We start from the raw sequence: 20,203 nt of genomic DNA, 5'->3' as shown, positions 1-20,203 counted from the left end.
CCGCCGTCCTCCGCATCCTCCAGCACCTCTTCACCACTCTCAGCAATGAAACCATCCCCGCGCACTGGGACACCCACGCACACCAACAGCTCCTCAACCAGCTCCACGACCAAATCCAACACCTCCAGCAATGCCTCCCTGGCGACGACACCCATTTCAAAAGCCAAGGGCCCCGCAACCCCTGGCTCAGCATCACCAGATACTTCCGGCGCATCCAGGACTTCCTCCGCACCCACCACCACAGCCCCTGCGCCTGGGACAACGTCCGCCTCCAAGCTCACACCTGCTTCCAGCGCATCCACCACCTCACCCGCACCATGGCAGATTAGCCACAACCACTCCTCACCACAACCACGGACCCACGCACCCATCACTCCCACAGCACCCTCCTCGCCTGCCCCCCACAACACCCACACCATCCCAACACCACCAACACCACCACCGCGCAGAGCCCAGCGGCACCGTGAACAAGCACGCCCACGCTTCAGCACCCCGCGCACCAACGTCGCCCCACGCACCCCACACCCACGCCTGCTCCCACAGAGCCACCCACCGATGGCAAACACAGACAACCAGCGACAAGGAGAGCTGCCAACACATCTCGCCCTCTGCACTCCCCACACCCCTCACCAAGGGAAGCAACTGACGCCAGCAACTTACCCAGACCCTCACCGCCAAAACACACACCTATTTATTTAAATTATTCTATTTATTCTCATAATTGTTTTGCTCTATTTATTCTGCTATTTAATCGAGGCAAATAAAGACCTTTTGTAAAAACTCGGGCGCCACGGACCTCACACAATCATAGCGTGATCATTCCAGGGGGAAGCCACCGCCAGGCATCCCCTGCTCCAACTCCCTCCTCCAAACAGCTCGCAGGACATCGGGGTGCTCGCCTCCATGTCCACAGGAGGCTGGGACGCCTCCTGTACGGGGACAGCGGCTTAGGCCATCCCACGCGCAAGACCTTGCACTGGCCCTTCTTCAACTTCAGCAGCTTCCCACCACACCATCTACTTCTCCCGCCTCTCCAGGTCCCCCCGCTCAGCAGCAGCCCTGCCCTCCAGCACATTCATCGCTCCGCTCTGCTGCGGCGCTGGCCGCCGCAACCGTCCGCAGAGCCAGCCGTCCCATCACCCGCGGTGGCAGCACACGCAGCAAACAGCTCTGGCCCCAACACCCACCCAGACGCCAGGCACCCCACCACTTACTGCCTGCCAACACCATGCCCTGCACCACTGACCGCAGCTCTTCCCACAGCACCATTCCCCTTCGCCGCACACCCACCTCCTCCTCCACCGCTGCAGCACACACCTCACCAATGGGGCAGCAGGCAAAACAGGCAAGACTCCGTCAAAGGCCTTCCCAAAATCACCGCATACAACACCCACTGCTCCACCCTGCTCAACACCACCGCTCACCTCCTTCTACCAACCCAGCATCCCAGGCACGCAGCACCTGCCCTTGCAAAACGCAGCCTGCCTCCCTCCACAGCACTCAGCTCTTCAGAAATACCCGCCCAGACAAACCGCCGCCAGAAACAGCCCAGCAACTGCCTGCAGCCTCGACGGCCTCCGCTTCCCTCCATCCTCCCCCTCGCCCTTCGCCAGCACGGCACCAACGCCTGCCTTTTGCCACTCGGCACCGACCTCCTCCAATGGCCAAAAGCACCTCGCAACAGGGAGACGCAGCGCCCTCCCAAAGACGTCCAACACCTCCTTCAACACCCACGGCCGCATCCCATGTGCTCACAGGCACTCCTGCACACCCAAGGGCCTTAACGGACCCCCGCCTCTTCCTTCCCCGACCCGTGAGCACACCTTCACTCCCACACAGCCTCTCCAAACAGCCCCACACACTTGCGAGGCCCAAGCACAAGCCTTACCAACAACAACCAGCACACAACAGGCTCCCAGGACCTCAGCCTCTTCCCAAGCCCTTCTCACTACCTTCCCGTACCCAGGCAGACACGCGCCCATGCTCTCCTTAGCCTGACACTGATCACCCAGCGACCTGCAGAAACCCTTCTCCTTCCAGCTCCACCTCACCTTGGCCTTGCCTGACTCCAACCCTACACGCCCACACAGGCTCTCCATTCCCCTCCCAAGCAGCCTCTCCTCGCCCTCCCAACACCACCTCTGCTCTCCCCTCTTGCTTGGCCAACAGCGCCATCTTCACCCACACTGCCCGCCTGCCACGACTCCTCCACGGGCCCCACATCGCCACAGACCATTCACGGGCTCCCAGCAGGCACTCCTGGAAGATCACACAGCTCTCCGTGGCCCCGCGCCACACCGAGGCGCTTCCCCACCCCTTTGCACCAGCCAACGCCTCTTCCTTCCGCCTCACTAGCGGCTCCAACACGCCAGCTCGCCACAGCACTTCATCCATCACCACCGGGACCAGATTCTCTTCAACGCGCCCCAGCAACCCCCAGGACACCTGGCAACCACCCCTATTGTCCCTTCCAGCACCTACTTCCAGCCTCGGGGGCTGCAAGTCAACCGGGACGACCAGCACCTCTCACTCCCCGGCTCTCTCCTCCTCCCAAAGCAAGGCAGCATCTGCCCCTCACTCTTCAGCACTACGCCTGCAGCACACCCCCACTCCACCACCACCTCTCCTCATCTCTCCCCTCAGCCTCGCCCCACAAACTCTGGCCTGCTTCGCCACCTGTCCCGCTCCAGACCTCCACGCGCTCAACACTCCCCTGCACACACAGCACAACCCCGCCTCCACCCCAGCCCACGCTCTCCGGGCTTCCCAGGCGCTTGCCCTCTGCTCCACCTCTCCAATTCAACAACCTGACCAACCACCTCTCCGTCATCCCACACAGCTCACACCTCTGCAGCTCTGCACCGACTCTGCACTACCACTCCAAACGGCGACCAACGCCTTCCCACAATGACACTTGCACGCTCAAATGTGGTACCCACAGGCGCCATGCCCTCTCCCCTCCAGCTTTCACCCTTCTCAACACCACGCTGCACAAACACCTCACACACCAACAACCCCCTCCGAACAACCCTCCTTCCACCTCTGCCCTGCACCACACACCTCCCCACGCCTCTTCCCAACAGAACCATACCACCATCCCCGCCAAGGGCCATTCTCGGCCTCTCGATGCACACTGCAGGCAAGCAGGCAGAGAAGGCAGAGCCAGACTCCGCTCGCACGGACACACGCTCACCACCACACGCAAAGGCAGGAGCGCAAACACCACAATTTCTTCCCCAAGCAGCACAAAACACCCACGCACGCGCGCACACACACACACGCCAACCATCGCGGGACGCAAACACACTAAAGGGCAGCACACAAACTATGGCACCTTCGTCCAGGCACACACTCAAAGCTCAACTGCACGAAGCCCTGAGCCACCTCCTCTAACGCAACCTGCCCAACGTGCCAGGCTGCACCACACGCCTCCCAACGCTCCCCCAAAATACGGCACACGGCAACACTCCCAGAGCACGAAGAGCACTCACACGCTAACAGGAAAACAAAAAGAACCAGCAGCCTGAAAGCAAAAGCAACACAACGAATGCGAGGACATTACATCAAGAAAACAGAGCTGGGGAGGCAGGGAAATTCAAACGCACTAAGCGGCCACCACACCACACCGGCAAGGCGAAAGGGAAACACCCCAACACACCCCCACCAGCACAGCTGCCCCAAAGGCCTCCACCACGGGCACTTTCACATCCCCCATGCAAACACAACAAGGTAACAGCCAGACCTCCCCCACACACCACAAACACGCCGGCCCCCAAAACACCAACCACAGCACCACACAAGCACCACCACCGCCCTCCAAGGCACCGCAGACCCACAAGCGCACTTCCGCAAACACCGCAAAAGCCACCAAAGCCAACAACCAAAACTGAAAACGAGAGCAGGAAATTCTTCGCAACTAGAAAACGGAAAAGGGAAAGATGCCGCACCAAATAAAGACAGGCACACAGCACAGCCTCAAGCACACCGCTCGCCAACACCACCAAGGCTGACAAGCCTCCTGCACCGCACCACCAAACACACCACCATGCCTGCGCCTGCAACACGACACCCCTGCCTGTGGCATGGCACCCCCGTGCTCCTGCTCCTCCTGCCCGCTCTCGCCACTGCCCTCGGCTGCGCCAACCTCCGCACCCAACAGAGCACCTTCAACTGGCACAGCCTCCAGCTCCTCAAAGACATGGCTCCCAGCTCGCCTCCATCCTGCGCCCAACACGACGAGCCTCTCCCCTTCCCCGACACCCTCCTGGCAATCCACGACCCACAACAAGCCACCGCCGCCATCCTCCGCACCCTCAACCACCTCTTCACCACTCTCAGCGAAGAAAACACCCCCGCGCACTGGCACAACAGAACCAAGCTCCTCAACCAGCTTCAGCATCAAATCCAACACCTCCAGCAATGCCTCACAGCTGGCAGCAGGCATTTCAAAAGCCAAGGGCCCCGCAACCTCAACATCACCAGATACTTCCACCACATCCAGAAATTCCTCCGCACCCACAACCACAGCCCCTGCGCCTGGGAAAACGTCCGCCTCATAGCGCAGACTTGCTTCCAACACATCCACAAGCTGACGCGGAGAATGGCAGGCCACTCGGCTCCCTCCCTCCAAACCCATCCTCCTCCAAACACTGTCCCCAATGACAGCCAGAAGACACCAAGCCACGAGAGGCATCTACAGCCAGCACTCGGATTCAGCGGCACCACTCTGCCCTCTGCCACACGGGGCTCCACGACGCCTGGGAAACAGGCAGGACAGCGCTGAACCCAGCAGCACCACCACCACGCGGGAGCCAGGCTGCGGCACAGCCCGCACACCCACACCACCCTGCGCTCCCCACGCCCTCAACTTCCATGCAAAGGAAGCTAGAGCAAGGCACAGACGCGCCTCACATCAAGGCACAGCAGCGAAGCTAGCGCAGAAGGGCCAGCAGTTATTACCCAGCGCGTTCGACATCCCTTCTGCACTGCGACCTCCTCTGATGGACACAAAGGTCCCAAGCCCAACTGCTAAAGACTCTCACCCGCCCCTCACTATCTATTAACACATTTTATTTATTTATTTATTTATTTATTTCGTATTTATTCTTTCTATGGAAATAAAGACCTTTGGTAAAAATAAAAGGTGGTCATCAGGAATAAACTACGTGGGAAAAGGCAAGACCCACAAATGCAGGCAGGAAGGACCCTCCCTCCTGCAGCCCACTCTCTGCAAGCCTCTCTCCCTCACCAACAGCCCGCTCCGCCTGCTCTGTGCTGCCATGAGCAGAGGCCCCCAAAGCCCCTTGAGCACAGGCCCCCAAAGCCCCTTGAGCACAACCCCACAGCAAGACCTGGCCACCAAGCAGGCAGGCCGAGCAAAGACCACCCTTCCAGGGGCAGGCGGGGGAACACTCCAAGGGCCACGGCTCTTCACATCAAAGGCGACACCCCGAGACCGCAGCCCCCGCAAAACAGTGCCCAGCCCACTACTACAAGCCTGCGAGAGGGCTGCGAACAGCTTCACCCTCACCCCTACATGCCACCGCAGCCCTCCAAGCCCCCAGGGCTCTCCCACTGAAGCCACACGCTCACGGGGGCCTGCACCCACATGCTCAACGTCACGCCTGTCCCGCAACGCGGTTCCCAACACAAACCAACCCGGGGCCTGCCAAGCCACGCGGCTCTCACGCCTCAAGCCCACCCCGCCCACCCCACCCAACACGGGCCACAGCGCAAGGCTCTGCTCCCTCCGCTCCTTCACTGCTCCTGCCCTTGCCCAACAACCATCCCGCAGCCTCCACAACTCACCACCTCAACACCGCCTGCCCCAAGCTCTCCTCACCTCCCAACACACTCCCGCTCCCTTCCCAACCCTCTCCCAGACACAAGGCACCACACCCACACACACTTACACCCCACACCCACAAACCACCCCTCCATCACAACCAAACCTCTCGCCGACACACAAAGCTTTCCGCCACGCCACACCACCCACAAGGCTCGCCCCCAAGAAGCCACCAGGGCACCCATCAAAGCCTGCAGTGGCGTTTACACAAGCAGCGGCACCCTGAGGCTACCAGGTCCCCCAGGAAGAGCCCCAAAGGCCACACAAAACAGCAGCAGGGCACCCAGCAGCGCCTCCACAGCTACAAGCACCAGGGCCCCTCCAGGCCTCTCCCACTCACGCCACAGCTCACACACCAGCAACCACGGGGCCAACTGGGCACCTGCCTCGCAGCACAGAGCACGCTAGTGCTGCCTTTCTTCATCCCAGCACGTCCTCAGCAAGCAAAAGGCAACATCCCCCAAACACCACCACCCGCGCCTACAACGAGGGCCTCTCCTACCCAGCAAGCACAGAGCAGCGCAACAGCAGCAGACCACGCCAGGAGGGCTGCCCAGGCACCAGCTCTTCCATCGCCCTCCAAACACCAGGGCCACCACTAACCCAAAAGCCTCCCTCTGCCCTAGCTGCTTCCCTCCCCCACCCCACAACTAAGCCAGGCCAGCACAACCCCAAAGCTAAGCCTGCTCTGCACTCCCCCCGCACGTCAAACACTGCGTGGCCGAAGGACACCGCGCTCCTTGCTCGCTGGCAGGGCCACAACGGCCATGCACTTCCACCACCTCGCCATCCCTACAACGACATGCAGAAGGACAAACGCAAAACGGCACACCGCATGCAGCCGCAGAGCAAGGAAGGGAAACACACGGCACCACATACATTCGGGGACACAGCAAGAGCCCTCGGAAGCACAAGCGAGCCCCAGGGCACACTGAACACCTCCTGACGTCCCTGCTAACCACAAGTCTCCCCTAAGCCTGGCCATGGCAGACCTTACTGCTCCCTTCAGACACCTCACGCAAGCACGCACCAACGACTGAGCCAGACTCTTCTCCGACACAAAAACAGACAGCATGAGAGTTGAGGGCACAAGTCCGAACACGGGAAAGGCAAAAACAAGAGGAAGAAAAAAAACTACTATCACCTTCACAAGAAAGGGGAAAGAGCGCCGCAACATGAGTTGGGAAGGCTGTGCGAATCTCCATCTCTGCAGATACGTAAAGTGCAACTGCACGAGGCCCTGAGCCACCTCCTCTACAACAACCTGCCCGCCGCACCAGGCTGCACCACACGCCTCCCAACGCTCCTCCAAAATATGGCACACGGCAACACTCCCAGAGCACGAAGAGCACTCACACGCTAACAGGAAAACAAAAAGAACCGGCAGCCTGAAAGCAAAAGCAACACAACGAATGCGAGGACATTACATCAAGAAAACAGAGCTGGGGAGGCAGGGAAATTCAAACGCACTAAGCGGCCACCACACCACACCGGCAAGGCGAAAGGGAAACACCCCAACACACCCCCACCAGCACAGCTGCCCCAAAGGCCTCCACCACGGGCACTTTCACATCCCCCACGCAAACACAACAAGGCAACAGCCAGACCTCCCCCACACACCACAAACACGCCGGCCCCCAAAACACCAACCACAGCACCACACAAGCACCACCACCGCCCTCCAAGGCACCGCGGACCCACAAGCACACTTCCGCAAACACCGCAAAAGCCACCAAAGCCAACAACCAAAACTGAAAACGAGAGCAGGAAATTCTTCGCAACTAGAAAACGGAAAAGGGAAAGATGCCGCACCAAATAAAGACGCGCACACAGCACAGCCTCAAGCACACCGCTCGCCAACACCACCAAGGCTGACAAGCCTCCTGCACCGCACCACCAAACACGCCACCATGCCTGCGCCTGCAACACGACACCCCTGCCTGTGGCATGGCACCCCCGTGCTCCTGCTCCTCCTGCCCGCTCTCGCCACTGCCCTCGGCTGCGCCAACCTCCGCACCCAACAGAGCACCTTCAACTGGCACAGCCTCCAGCTCCTCAACGACATGGCTCCCAGCCCGCCGCAGCCCTGCGCCCAACACAACGAGCCTTTCTCCTTCCCCAACACCCTCCTGGCAATCCACGCCCCACAACAAGCCGCCACCGCCGTCCTCCGCATCCTCCAGCACCTCTTCACCACTCTCAGCAATGAAACCATCCCCGCGCACTGGGACACCCACGCACACCAACAGCTCCTCAACCAGCTCCACGACCAAATCCAACACCTCCAGCAATGCCTCCCTGGCGACGACACCCATTTCAAAAGCCAAGGGCCCCGCAACCCCTGGCTCAGCATCACCAGATACTTCCGGCGCATCCAGGACTTCCTCCGCACCCACCACCACAGCCCCTGCGCCTGGGACAACGTCCGCCTCCAAGCTCACACCTGCTTCCAGCGCATCCACCACCTCACCCGCACCATGGCAGATTAGCCACAACCACTCCTCACCACAACCACGGACCCACGCACCCATCACTCCCACAGCACCCTCCTCGCCTGCCCCCCACAACACCCACACCATCCCAACACCACCAACACCACCACCGCGCAGAGCCCAGCGGCACCGTGAACAAGCACGCCCACGCTTCAGCACCCCGCGCACCAACGTCGCCCCACGCACCCCACACCCACGCCTGCTCCCACAGAGCCACCCACCGATGGCAAACACAGACAACCAGCGACAAGGAGAGCTGCCAACACATCTCGCCCTCTGCACTCCCCACACCCCTCACCAAGGGAAGCAACTGACGCCAGCAACTTACCCAGACCCTCACCGCCAAAACACACACCTATTTATTTAAATTATTCTATTTATTCTCATAATTGTTTTGCTCTATTTATTCTGCTATTTAATCGAGGCAAATAAAGACCTTTTGTAAAAACTCGGGCGCCACGGACCTCACACAATCATAGCGTGATCATTCCAGGGGGAAGCCACCGCCAGGCATCCCCTGCTCCAACTCCCTCCTCCAAACAGCTCGCAGGACATCGGGGTGCTCGCCTCCATGTCCACAGGAGGCTGGGACGCCTCCTGTACGGGGACAGCGGCTTAGGCCATCCCACGCGCAAGACCTTGCACTGGCCCTTCTTCAACTTCAGCAGCTTCCCACCACACCATCTACTTCTCCCGCCTCTCCAGGTCCCCCCGCTCAGCAGCAGCCCTGCCCTCCAGCACATTCATCGCTCCGCTCTGCTGCGGCGCTGGCCGCCGCAACCGTCCGCAGAGCCAGCCGTCCCATCACCCGCGGTGGCAGCACACGCAGCAAACAGCTCTGGCCCCAACACCCACCCAGACGCCAGGCACCCCACCACTTACTGCCTGCCAACACCATGCCCTGCACCACTGACCGCAGCTCTTCCCACAGCACCATTCCCCTTCGCCGCACACCCACCTCCTCCTCCACCGCTGCAGCACACACCTCACCAATGGGGCAGCAGGCAAAACAGGCAAGACTCCGTCAAAGGCCTTCCCAAAATCACCGCATACAACACCCACTGCTCCACCCTGCTCAACACCACCGCTCACCTCCTTCTACCAACCCAGCATCCCAGGCACGCAGCACCTGCCCTTGCAAAACGCAGCCTGCCTCCCTCCACAGCACTCAGCTCTTCAGAAATACCCGCCCAGACAAACCGCCGCCAGAAACAGCCCAGCAACTGCCTGCAGCCTCGACGGCCTCCGCTTCCCTCCATCCTCCCCCTCGCCCTTCGCCAGCACGGCACCAACGCCTGCCTTTTGCCACTCGGCACCGACCTCCTCCAATGGCCAAAAGCACCTCGCAACAGGGAGACGCAGCGCCCTCCCAAAGACGTCCAACACCTCCTTCAACACCCACGGCCGCATCCCATGTGCTCACAGGCACTCCTGCACACCCAAGGGCCTTAACGGACCCCCGCCTCTTCCTTCCCCGACCCGTGAGCACACCTTCACTCCCACACAGCCTCTCCAAACAGCCCCACACACTTGCGAGGCCCAAGCACAAGCCTTACCAACAACAACCAGCACACAACAGGCTCCCAGGACCTCAGCCTCTTCCCAAGCCCTTCTCACTACCTTCCCGTACCCAGGCAGACACGCGCCCATGCTCTCCTTAGCCTGACACTGATCACCCAGCGACCTGCAGAAACCCTTCTCCTTCCAGCTCCACCTCACCTTGGCCTTGCCTGACTCCAACCCTACACGCCCACACAGGCTCTCCATTCCCCTCCCAAGCAGCCTCTCCTCGCCCTCCCAACACCACCTCTGCTCTCCCCTCTTGCTTGGCCAACAGCGCCATCTTCACCCACACTGCCCGCCTGCCACGACTCCTCCACGGGCCCCACATCGCCACAGACCATTCACGGGCTCCCAGCAGGCACTCCTGGAAGATCACACAGCTCTCCGTGGCCCCGCGCCACACCGAGGCGCTTCCCCACCCCTTTGCACCAGCCAACGCCTCTTCCTTCCGCCTCACTAGCGGCTCCAACACGCCAGCTCGCCACAGCACTTCATCCATCACCACCGGGACCAGATTCTCTTCAACGCGCCCCAGCAACCCCCAGGACACCTGGCAACCACCCCTATTGTCCCTTCCAGCACCTACTTCCAGCCTCGGGGGCTGCAAGTCAACCGGGACGACCAGCACCTCTCACTCCCCGGCTCTCTCCTCCTCCCAAAGCAAGGCAGCATCTGCCCCTCACTCTTCAGCACTACGCCTGCAGCACACCCCCACTCCACCACCACCTCTCCTCATCTCTCCCCTCAGCCTCGCCCCACAAACTCTGGCCTGCTTCGCCACCTGTCCCGCTCCAGACCTCCACGCGCTCAACACTCCCCTGCACACACAGCACAACCCCGCCTCCACCCCAGCCCACGCTCTCCGGGCTTCCCAGGCGCTTGCCCTCTGCTCCACCTCTCCAATTCAACAACCTGACCAACCACCTCTCCGTCATCCCACACAGCTCACACCTCTGCAGCTCTGCACCGACTCTGCACTACCACTCCAAACGGCGACCAACGCCTTCCCACAATGACACTTGCACGCTCAAATGTGGTACCCACAGGCGCCATGCCCTCTCCCCTCCAGCTTTCACCCTTCTCAACACCACGCTGCACAAACACCTCACACACCAACAACCCCCTCCGAACAACCCTCCTTCCACCTCTGCCCTGCACCACACACCTCCCCACGCCTCTTCCCAACAGAACCATACCACCATCCCCGCCAAGGGCCATTCTCGGCCTCTCGATGCACACTGCAGGCAAGCAGGCAGAGAAGGCAGAGCCAGACTCCGCTCGCACGGACACACGCTCACCACCACACGCAAAGGCAGGAGCGCAAACACCACAATTTCTTCCCCAAGCAGCACAAAACACCCACGCACGCGCGCACACACACACACGCCAACCATCGCGGGACGCAAACACACTAAAGGGCAGCACACAAACTATGGCACCTTCGTCCAGGCACACACTCAAAGCTCAACTGCACGAAGCCCTGAGCCACCTCCTCTAACGCAACCTGCCCAACGTGCCAGGCTGCACCACACGCCTCCCAACGCTCCCCCAAAATACGGCACACGGCAACACTCCCAGAGCACGAAGAGCACTCACACGCTAACAGGAAAACAAAAAGAACCAGCAGCCTGAAAGCAAAAGCAACACAACGAATGCGAGGACATTACATCAAGAAAACAGAGCTGGGGAGGCAGGGAAATTCAAACGCACTAAGCGGCCACCACACCACACCGGCAAGGCGAAAGGGAAACACCCCAACACACCCCCACCAGCACAGCTGCCCCAAAGGCCTCCACCATGGGCACTTTCACATCCCCCATGCAAACACAACAAGGTAACAGCCAGACCTCCCCCACACACCACAAACACGCCGGCCCCCAAAACACCAACCACAGCACCACACAAGCACCACCACCGCCCTCCAAGGCACCGCAGACCCACAAGCGCACTTCCGCAAACACCGCAAAAGCCACCAAAGCCAACAACCAAAACTGAAAACGAGAGCAGGAAATTCTTCGCAACTAGAAAACGGAAAAGGGAAAGATGCCGCACCAAATAAAGACAGGCACACAGCACAGCCTCAAGCACACCGCTCGCCAACACCACCAAGGCTGACAAGCCTCCTGCACCGCACCACCAAACACGCCACCATGCCTGCGCCTGCAACACGACACCCCTGCCTGTGGCATGGCACCCCCGTGCTCCTGCTCCTCCTGCCCGCTCTCGCCACTGCCCTCGGCTGCGCCAACCTCCGCACCCAACAGAGCACCTTCAACTGGCACAGCCTCCAGCTCCTCAAAGACATGGCTCCCAGCTCGCCTCCATCCTGCGCCCAACACGACGAGCCTCTCCCCTTCCCCGACACCCTCCTGGCAATCCACGACCCACAACAAGCCACCGCCGCCATCCTCCGCACCCTCAACCACCTCTTCACCACTCTCAGCGAAGAAAACACCCCCGCGCACTGGCACAACAGAACCAAGCTCCTCAACCAGCTTCAGCATCAAATCCAACACCTCCAGCAATGCCTCACAGCTGGCAGCAGGCATTTCAAAAGCCAAGGGCCCCGCAACCTCAACATCACCAGATACTTCCACCACATCCAGAAATTCCTCCGCACCCACAACCACAGCCCCTGCGCCTGGGAAAACGTCCGCCTCATAGCGCAGACTTGCTTCCAACACATCCACAAGCTGACGCGGAGAATGGCAGGCCACTCGGCTCCCTCCCTCCAAACCCATCCTCCTCCAAACACTGTCCCCAATGACAGCCAGAAGACACCAAGCCACGCGAGGCATCTACAGCCAGCACTCGGATTCAGCGGCACCACTCTGCCCTCTGCCACACGGGGCTCCACGACGCCTGGGAAACAGGCAGGACAGCGCTGAACCCAGCAGCACCACCACCACGCGGGAGCCAGGCTGCGGCACAGCCCGCACACCCACACCACCCTGCGCTCCCCACGCCCTCAACTTCCATGCAAAGGAAGCTAGAGCAAGGCACAGACGCGCCTCACATCAAGGCACAGCAGCGAAGCTAGCGCAGAAGGGCCAGCAGTTATTACCCAGCGCGTTCGACATCCCTTCTGCACTGCGACCTCCTCTGATGGACACAAAGGTCCCAAGCCCAACTGCTAAAGACTCTCACCCGCCCCTCACTATCTATTAACACATTTTATTTATTTATTTATTTATTTATTTCGTATTTATTCTTTCTATGGAAATAAAGACCTTTGGTAAAAATAAAAGGTGGTCATCAGGAATAAACTACGTGGGAAAAGGCAAGACCCACAAATGCAGGCAGGAAGGACCCTCCCTCCTGCAGCCCACTCTCTGCAAGCCTCTCTCCCTCACCAACAGCCCGCTCCGCCTGCTCTGTGCTGCCATGAGCAGAGGCCCCCAAAGCCCCTTGAGCACAGGCCCCCAAAGCCCCTTGAGCACAACCCCACAGCAAGACCTGGCCACCAAGCAGGCAGGCCGAGCAAAGACCACCCTTCCAGGGGCAGGCGGGGGAACACTCCAAGGGCCACGGCTCTTCACATCAAAGGCGACACCCCGAGACCGCAGCCCCCGCAAAACAGTGCCCAGCCCACTACTACAAGCCTGCGAGAGGGCTGCGAACAGCTTCACCCTCACCCCTACATGCCACCGCAGCCCTCCAAGCCCCCAGGGCTCTCCCACTGAAGCCACACGCTCACGGGGGCCTGCACCCACATGCTCAACGTCACGCCTGTCCCGCAACGCGGTTCCCAACACAAACCAACCCGGGGCCTGCCAAGCCACGCGGCTCTCACGCCTCAAGCCCACCCCGCCCACCCCACCCAACACGGGCCACAGCGCAAGGCTCTGCTCCCTCCGCTCCTTCACTGCTCCTGCCCTTGCCCAACAACCATCCCGCAGCCTCCACAACTCACCACCTCAACACCGCCTGCCCCAAGCTCTCCTCACCTCCCAACACACTCCCGCTCCCTTCCCAACCCTCTCCCAGACACAAGGCACCACACCCACACACACTTACACCCCACACCCACAAACCACCCCTCCATCACAACCAAACCTCTCGCCAACACACAAAGCTTTCCGCCACGCCACACCACCCACAAGGCTCGCCCCCAAGAAGCCACCAGGGCACCCATCAAAGCCTGCAGTGGCGTTTACACAAGCAGCGGCACCCTGAGGCTACCAGGTCCCCCAGGAAGAGCCCCAAAGGCCACACAAAACAGCAGCAGGGCACCCAGCAGCGCCTCCACAGCTACAAGCAGCAGGGCCCCTCCAGGCCTCTCCCACTCACGCCACAGCTCACACACCAGCAACCACGGGGCCAACTGGGCACCTGCCTCGCAGCACAGAGCACGCTAGTGCTGCCTTTCTTCATCCCAGCACGTCCTCAGCAAGCAAAAGGCAACATCCCCCAAACACCACCACCCGCGCCTACAACGAGGGCCTCTCCTACCCAGCAAGCACAGAGCAGCGCAACAGCAGCAGACCACGCCAGGAGGGCTGCCCAGGCACCAGCTCTTCCATCGCCCTCCAAACACCAGGGCCACCACTAACCCAAAAGCCTCCCTCTGCCCTAGCTGCTTCCCTCCCCCACCCCACAACTAAGCCAGGCCAGCACAACCCCAAAGCTAAGCCTGCTCTGCACTCCCCCCGCACGTCAAACACTGCGTGGCCGAAGGACACCGCGCTCCTTGCTCGCTGGCAGGGCCACAACGGCCATGCACTTCCACCACCTCGCCATCCCTACAACGACATGCAGAAGGACAAACGCAAAACGGCACACCGCATGCAGCCGCAGAGCAAGGAAGGGAAACACACGGCACCACATACATTCGGGGACACAGCAAGAGCCCTCGGAAGCACAAGCGAGCCCCAGGGCACACTGAACACCTCCTGACGTCCCTGCTAACCACAAGTCTCCCCTAAGCCTGGCCATGGCAGACCTTACTGCTCCCTTCAGACACCTCACGCAAGCACGCACCAACGACTGAGCCAGACTCTTCTCCGACACAAAAACAGACAGCATGAGAGTTGAGGGCACAAGTCCGAACACGGGAAAGGCAAAAACAAGAGGAAGAAAAAAAACTACTATCACCTTCACAAGAAAGGGGAAAGAGCGCCGCAACATGAGTTGGGAAGGCTGTGCGAATCTCCATCTCTGCAGATACGTAAAGTGCAACTGCACGAGGCCCTGAGCCACCTCCTCTACAACAACCTGCCCGCCGCACCAGGCTGCACCACACGCCTCCCAACGCTACTCCAAAATATGGCACACGGCAACACTCCCAGAGCACGAAGAGCACTCACACGCTAACAGGAAAACAAAAAGAACCGGCAGCCTGAAAGCAAAAGCAACACAACGAATGCGAGGACATTACATCAAGAAAACAGAGCTGGGGAGGCAGGGAAATTCAAACGCACTAAGCGGCCACCACACCACACCGGCAAGGCGAAAGGGAAACACCCCAACACACCCCCACCAGCACAGCTGCCCCAAAGGCCTCCACCACGGGCACTTTCACATCCCCCACGCAAACACAACAAGGCAACAGCCAGACCTCCCCCACACACCACAAACACGCCGGCCCCCAAAACACCAACCACAGCACCACACAAGCACCACCACCGCCCTCCAAGGCACCGCGGACCCACAAGCACACTTCCGCAAACACCGCAAAAGCCACCAAAGCCAACAACCAAAACTGAAAACGAGAGCAGGAAATTCTTCGCAACTAGAAAACGGAAAAGGGAAAGATGCCGCACCAAATAAAGACGCGCACACAGCACAGCCTCAAGCACACCGCTCGCCAACACCACCAAGGCTGACAAGCCTCCTGCACCGCACCACCAAACACGCCACCATGCCTGCGCCTGCAACACGACACCCCTGCCTGTGGCATGGCACCCCCGTGCTCCTGCTCCTCCTGCCCGCTCTCGCCACTGCCCTCGGCTGCGCCAACCTCCGCACCCAACAGAGCACCTTCAACTGGCACAGCCTCCAGCTCCTCAACGACATGGCTCCCAGCCCGCCGCAGCCCTGCGCCCAACACAACGAGCCTTTCTCCTTCCCCAACACCCTCCTGGCAATCCACGCCCCACAACAAGCCGCCACCGCCGTCCTCCGCATCCTCCAGCACCTCTTCACCACTCTCAGCAATGAAACCATCCCCGCGCACTGGGACACCCACGCACACCAACAGCTCCTCAACCAGCTCCACGACCAAATCCAACACCTCCAGCAATGCCTCCCTGGCGACGACACCCATTTCAAAAGCCAAGGGCCCCGCAACCCCTGGCTCAGCATCACCAGATACTTCCGGCGCATCCAGGACTTCCTCCGCACCCACCACCACAGCCCCTGCGCCTGGGACAACGTCCGCCTCCAAGCTCACACCTGCTTCCAGCGCATCCACCACCTCACCCGCACCATGGCAGATTAGCCACAACCACTCCTCACCACAACCACGGACCCACGCACCCATCACTCCCACAGCACCCTCCTCGCCTGCCCCCCACAACACCCACACCATCCCAACACCACCAACACCACCAACACCACCACCGCGCAGAGCCCAGCGGCACCGTGAACAAGCACGCCCACGCTTCAGCACCCCGCGCACCAACATCGCCCCACGCACCCCACACCCACGCCTGCTCCCACAGAGCCACCCACCGATGGCAAACACAGACAACCAGCGACAAGGAGAGCTGCCAACACATCTCGCCCTCTGCACTCCCCACACCCCTCACCAAGGGAAGCAACTGACGCCAGCAACTTACCCAGACCCTCACCGCCAAAACACACACCTATTTATTTAAATTATTCTATTTATTCTCATAATTGTTTTGCTCTATTTATTCTGCTATTTATTCGAGGCAAATAAAGACCTTTTGTAAAAACTCGGGCGCCACGGACCTCACACAATCATAGCGTGATCATTCCAGGGGGAAGCCACCGCCAGGCGTCCCCTGCTCCAACTCCCTCCTCCAAACAGCTCGCAGGACATCGGGGTGCTCGCCTCCATGCCCACAGGAGGCTGGGACGCCTCCTGTACGGGGACAGCGGCTTAGGCCATCCCACGCGCAAGACCTTGCACTGGCCCTTCTTCAACTTCAGCAGCTTCCCACCACACCATCTACTTCTCCCGCCTCTCCAGGTCCCCCCGCTCAGCAGCAGCCCTGCCCTCCAGCACATTCATCGCTCCGCTCTGCTGCGGCGCTGGCCGCCGCAACCGTCCGCAGAGCCAGCCGTCCCATCACCCGCGGTGGCAGCACACGCAGCAAACAGCTCTGGCCCCAACACCCACCCAGACGCCAGGCACCCCACCACTTACTGCCTGCCAACACCATGCCCTGCACCACTGACCGCAGCTCTTCCCACAGCACCATTCCCCTTCGCCGCACACCCACCTCCTCCTCCACCGCTGCAGCACACACCTCACCAATGGGGCAGCAGGCAAAACAGGCAAGACTCCGTCAAAGGCCTTCCCAAAATCACCGCATACAACACCCACTGCTCCACCCTGCTCAATACCACCGCTCACCTCCTTCTACCAACCCAGCATCCCAGGCACGCAGCACCTGCCCTTGCAAAACGCAGCCTGCCTCCCTCCACAGCACTCAGCTCTTCAGAAATACCCGCCCAGACAAACCGCCGCCAGAAACAGCCCAGCAACTGCCTGCAGCCTCGACGGCCTCCGCTTCCCTCCATCCTCCCCCTCGCCCTTCGCCAGCACGGCACCAACGCCTGCCTTTTGCCACTCGGCACCGACCTCCTCCAATGGCCAAAAGCACCTCGCAACAGGGAGACGCAGCGCCCTCCCAAAGACGTCCAACACCTCCTTCAACACCCACGGCCGCATCCCATGTGCTCACAGGCACTCCTGCACACCCAAGGGCCTTAACGGACCCCCGCCTCTTCCTTCCCCGACCCGTGAGCACACCTTCACTCCCACACAGCCTCTCCAAACAGCCCCACACACTTGCGAGGCCCAAGCACAAGCCTTACCAACAACAACCAGCACACAACAGGCTCCCAGGACCTCAGCCTCTTCCCAAGCCCTTCTCACTACCTTCCCGTACCCAGGCAGACACGCGCCCATGCTCTCCTTAGCCTGACACTGATCACCCAGCGACCTGCAGAAACCCTTCTCCTTCCAGCTCCACCTCACCTTGGCCTTGCCTGACTCCAACCCTACACGCCCACACAGGCTCTCCATTCCCCTCCCAAGCAGCCTCTCCTCGCCCTCCCAACACCACCTCTGCTCTCCCCTCTTGCTTGGCCAACAGCGCCATCTTCACCCACACTGCCCGCCTGCCACGACTCCTCCACGGGCCCCACATCGCCACAGACCATTCACGGGCTCCCAGCAGGCACTCCTGGAAGATCACACAGCTCTCCGTGGCCCCGCGCCACACCGAGGCGCTTCCCCACCCCTTTGCACCAGCCAACGCCTCTTCCTTCCGCCTCACTAGCGGCTCCAACACGCCAGCTCGCCACAGCACTTCATCCATCACCACCGGGACCAGATTCTCTTCAACGCGCCCCAGCAACCCCCAGGACACCTGGCAACCACCCCTATTGTCCCTTCCAGCACCTACTTCCAGCCTCGGGGGCTGCAAGTCAACCGGGACGACCAGCACCTCTCACTCCCCGGCTCTCTCCTCCTCCCAAAGCAAGGCAGCATCTGCCCCTCACTCTTCAGCACTACGCCTGCAGCACACCCCCACTCCACCACCACCTCTCCTCATCTCTCCCCTCAGCCTCGCCCCACAAACTCTGGCCTGCTTCGCCACCTGTCCCGCTCCAGACCTCCACGCGCTCAACACTCCCCTGCACACACAGCACAACCCCGCCTCCACCCCAGCCCACGCTCTCCGGGCTTCCCAGGCGCTTGCCCTCTGCTCCACCTCTCCAATTCAACAACCTGACCAACCACCTCTCCGTCATCCCACACAGCTCACACCTCTGCAGCTCTGCACCGACTCTGCACTACCACTCCAAACGGCGACCAACGCCTTCCCACAATGACACTTGCACGCTCAAATGTGGTACCCACAGGCGCCATGCCCTCTCCCCTCCAGCTTTCACCCTTCTCAACACCACGCTGCACAAACACCTCACACACCAACAACCCCCTCCGAACAACCCTCCTTCCACCTCTGCCCTGCACCACACACCTCCCCACGCCTCTTCCCAACAGAACCATACCACCATCCCCGCCAAGGGCCATTCTCGGCCTCTCGATGCACACTGCAGGCAAGCAGGCAGAGAAGGCAGAGCCAGACTCCGCTCGCACGGACACACGCTCACCACCACACGCAAAGGCAGGAGCGCAAACACCACAATTTCTTCCCCAAGCAGCACAAAACACCCACGCACGCGCGCACACACACACACACGCCAACCATCGCGGGACGCAATCACACTAAAGGGCAGCACACAAACTATGGCACCTTCGTCCAGGCACACACTCAAAGCTCAACTGCACGAAGCCCTGAGCCACCTCCTCTACAACAACCTGCCCAACGTGCCAGGCTGCACCACACGCCTCCCAACGCTCCCCCAAAATACGGCACACGGCAACACTCCCAGAGCACGAAGAGCACTCACACGCTAACAGGAAAACAAAAAGAACCAGCAGCCTGAAAGCAAAAGCAACACAACGAATGCGAGGACATTACATCAAGAAAACAGAGCTGGGGAGGCAGGGAAATTCAAACGCACTAAGCGGCCACCACACCACACCGGCAAGGCGAAAGGGAAACACCCCAACACACCCCCACCAGCACAGCTGCCCCAAAGGCCTCCACCACGGGCACTTTCACATCCCCCATGCAAACACAACAAGGTAACAGCCAGACCTCCCCCACACACCACAAACACGCCGGCCCCCAAAACACCAACCACAGCACCACACAAGCACCACCACCGCCCTCCAAGGCACCGCAGACCCACAAGCGCACTTCCGCAAACACCGCAAAAGCCACCAAAGCCAACAACCAAAACTGAAAACGAGAGCAGGAAATTCTTCGCAACTAGAAAACGGAAAAGGGAAAGATGCCGCACCAAATAAAGACAGGCACACAGCACAGCCTCAAGCACACCGCTCGCCAACACCACCAAGGCTGACAAGCCTCCTGCACCGCACCACCAAACACACCACCATGCCTGCGCCTGCAACACGACACCCCTGCCTGTGGCATGGCACCCCCGTGCTCCTGCTCCTCCTGCCCGCTCTCGCCACTGCCCTCGGCTGCGCCAACCTCCGCACCCAACAGAGCACCTTCAACTGGCACAGCCT

The 20,203-nt window shown here is 60.5% G+C and overlaps 2 protein-coding genes across 17 annotated transcripts in view; one reads left to right on the top strand and one right to left on the bottom strand.

The window, feature by feature from the left end:
* LOC112982207 (ubiquitin-associated protein 2-like) overlaps positions 1-20,203 on the bottom strand; it is a 225,542-nt gene that overhangs the window by 67,427 nt on the left and 137,912 nt on the right. The gene's annotated exons all lie outside the window — the stretch shown is intronic.
* Positions 12,051-16,339, top strand: LOC135324341 (interferon-like). Its single transcript, XM_064500376.1, has 2 exons — positions 12,051-12,283; positions 15,994-16,339. The coding sequence occupies exons 1-2, from the start codon at positions 12,051-12,053 to the stop codon at positions 16,337-16,339; spliced, it is 579 nt and encodes a 192-aa protein (XP_064356446.1).

The sequence above is a fragment of the Dromaius novaehollandiae genome, chromosome W (genome assembly GCF_036370855.1).
Source record: "Dromaius novaehollandiae isolate bDroNov1 chromosome W, bDroNov1.hap1, whole genome shotgun sequence".
Taxonomy (NCBI): domain Eukaryota; kingdom Metazoa; phylum Chordata; class Aves; order Casuariiformes; family Dromaiidae; genus Dromaius; species Dromaius novaehollandiae.
This window is presented reverse-complemented; position numbering and strand designations above follow the sequence as displayed.

Coding starts and splice junctions, on each gene's coding strand:
- LOC135324341 (XM_064500376.1), top strand. CDS start 12,051: ATGCCTGCGCCTGCAACACGACACCCCTGCCTGTGGCATGGCACCCCC. Junction 12,284..15,993: donor ACCCTCCTGGCAATCCACGA/CCCACAACAAGC, acceptor GGCAATCCACGC/CCCACAACAAGCCGCCACCG.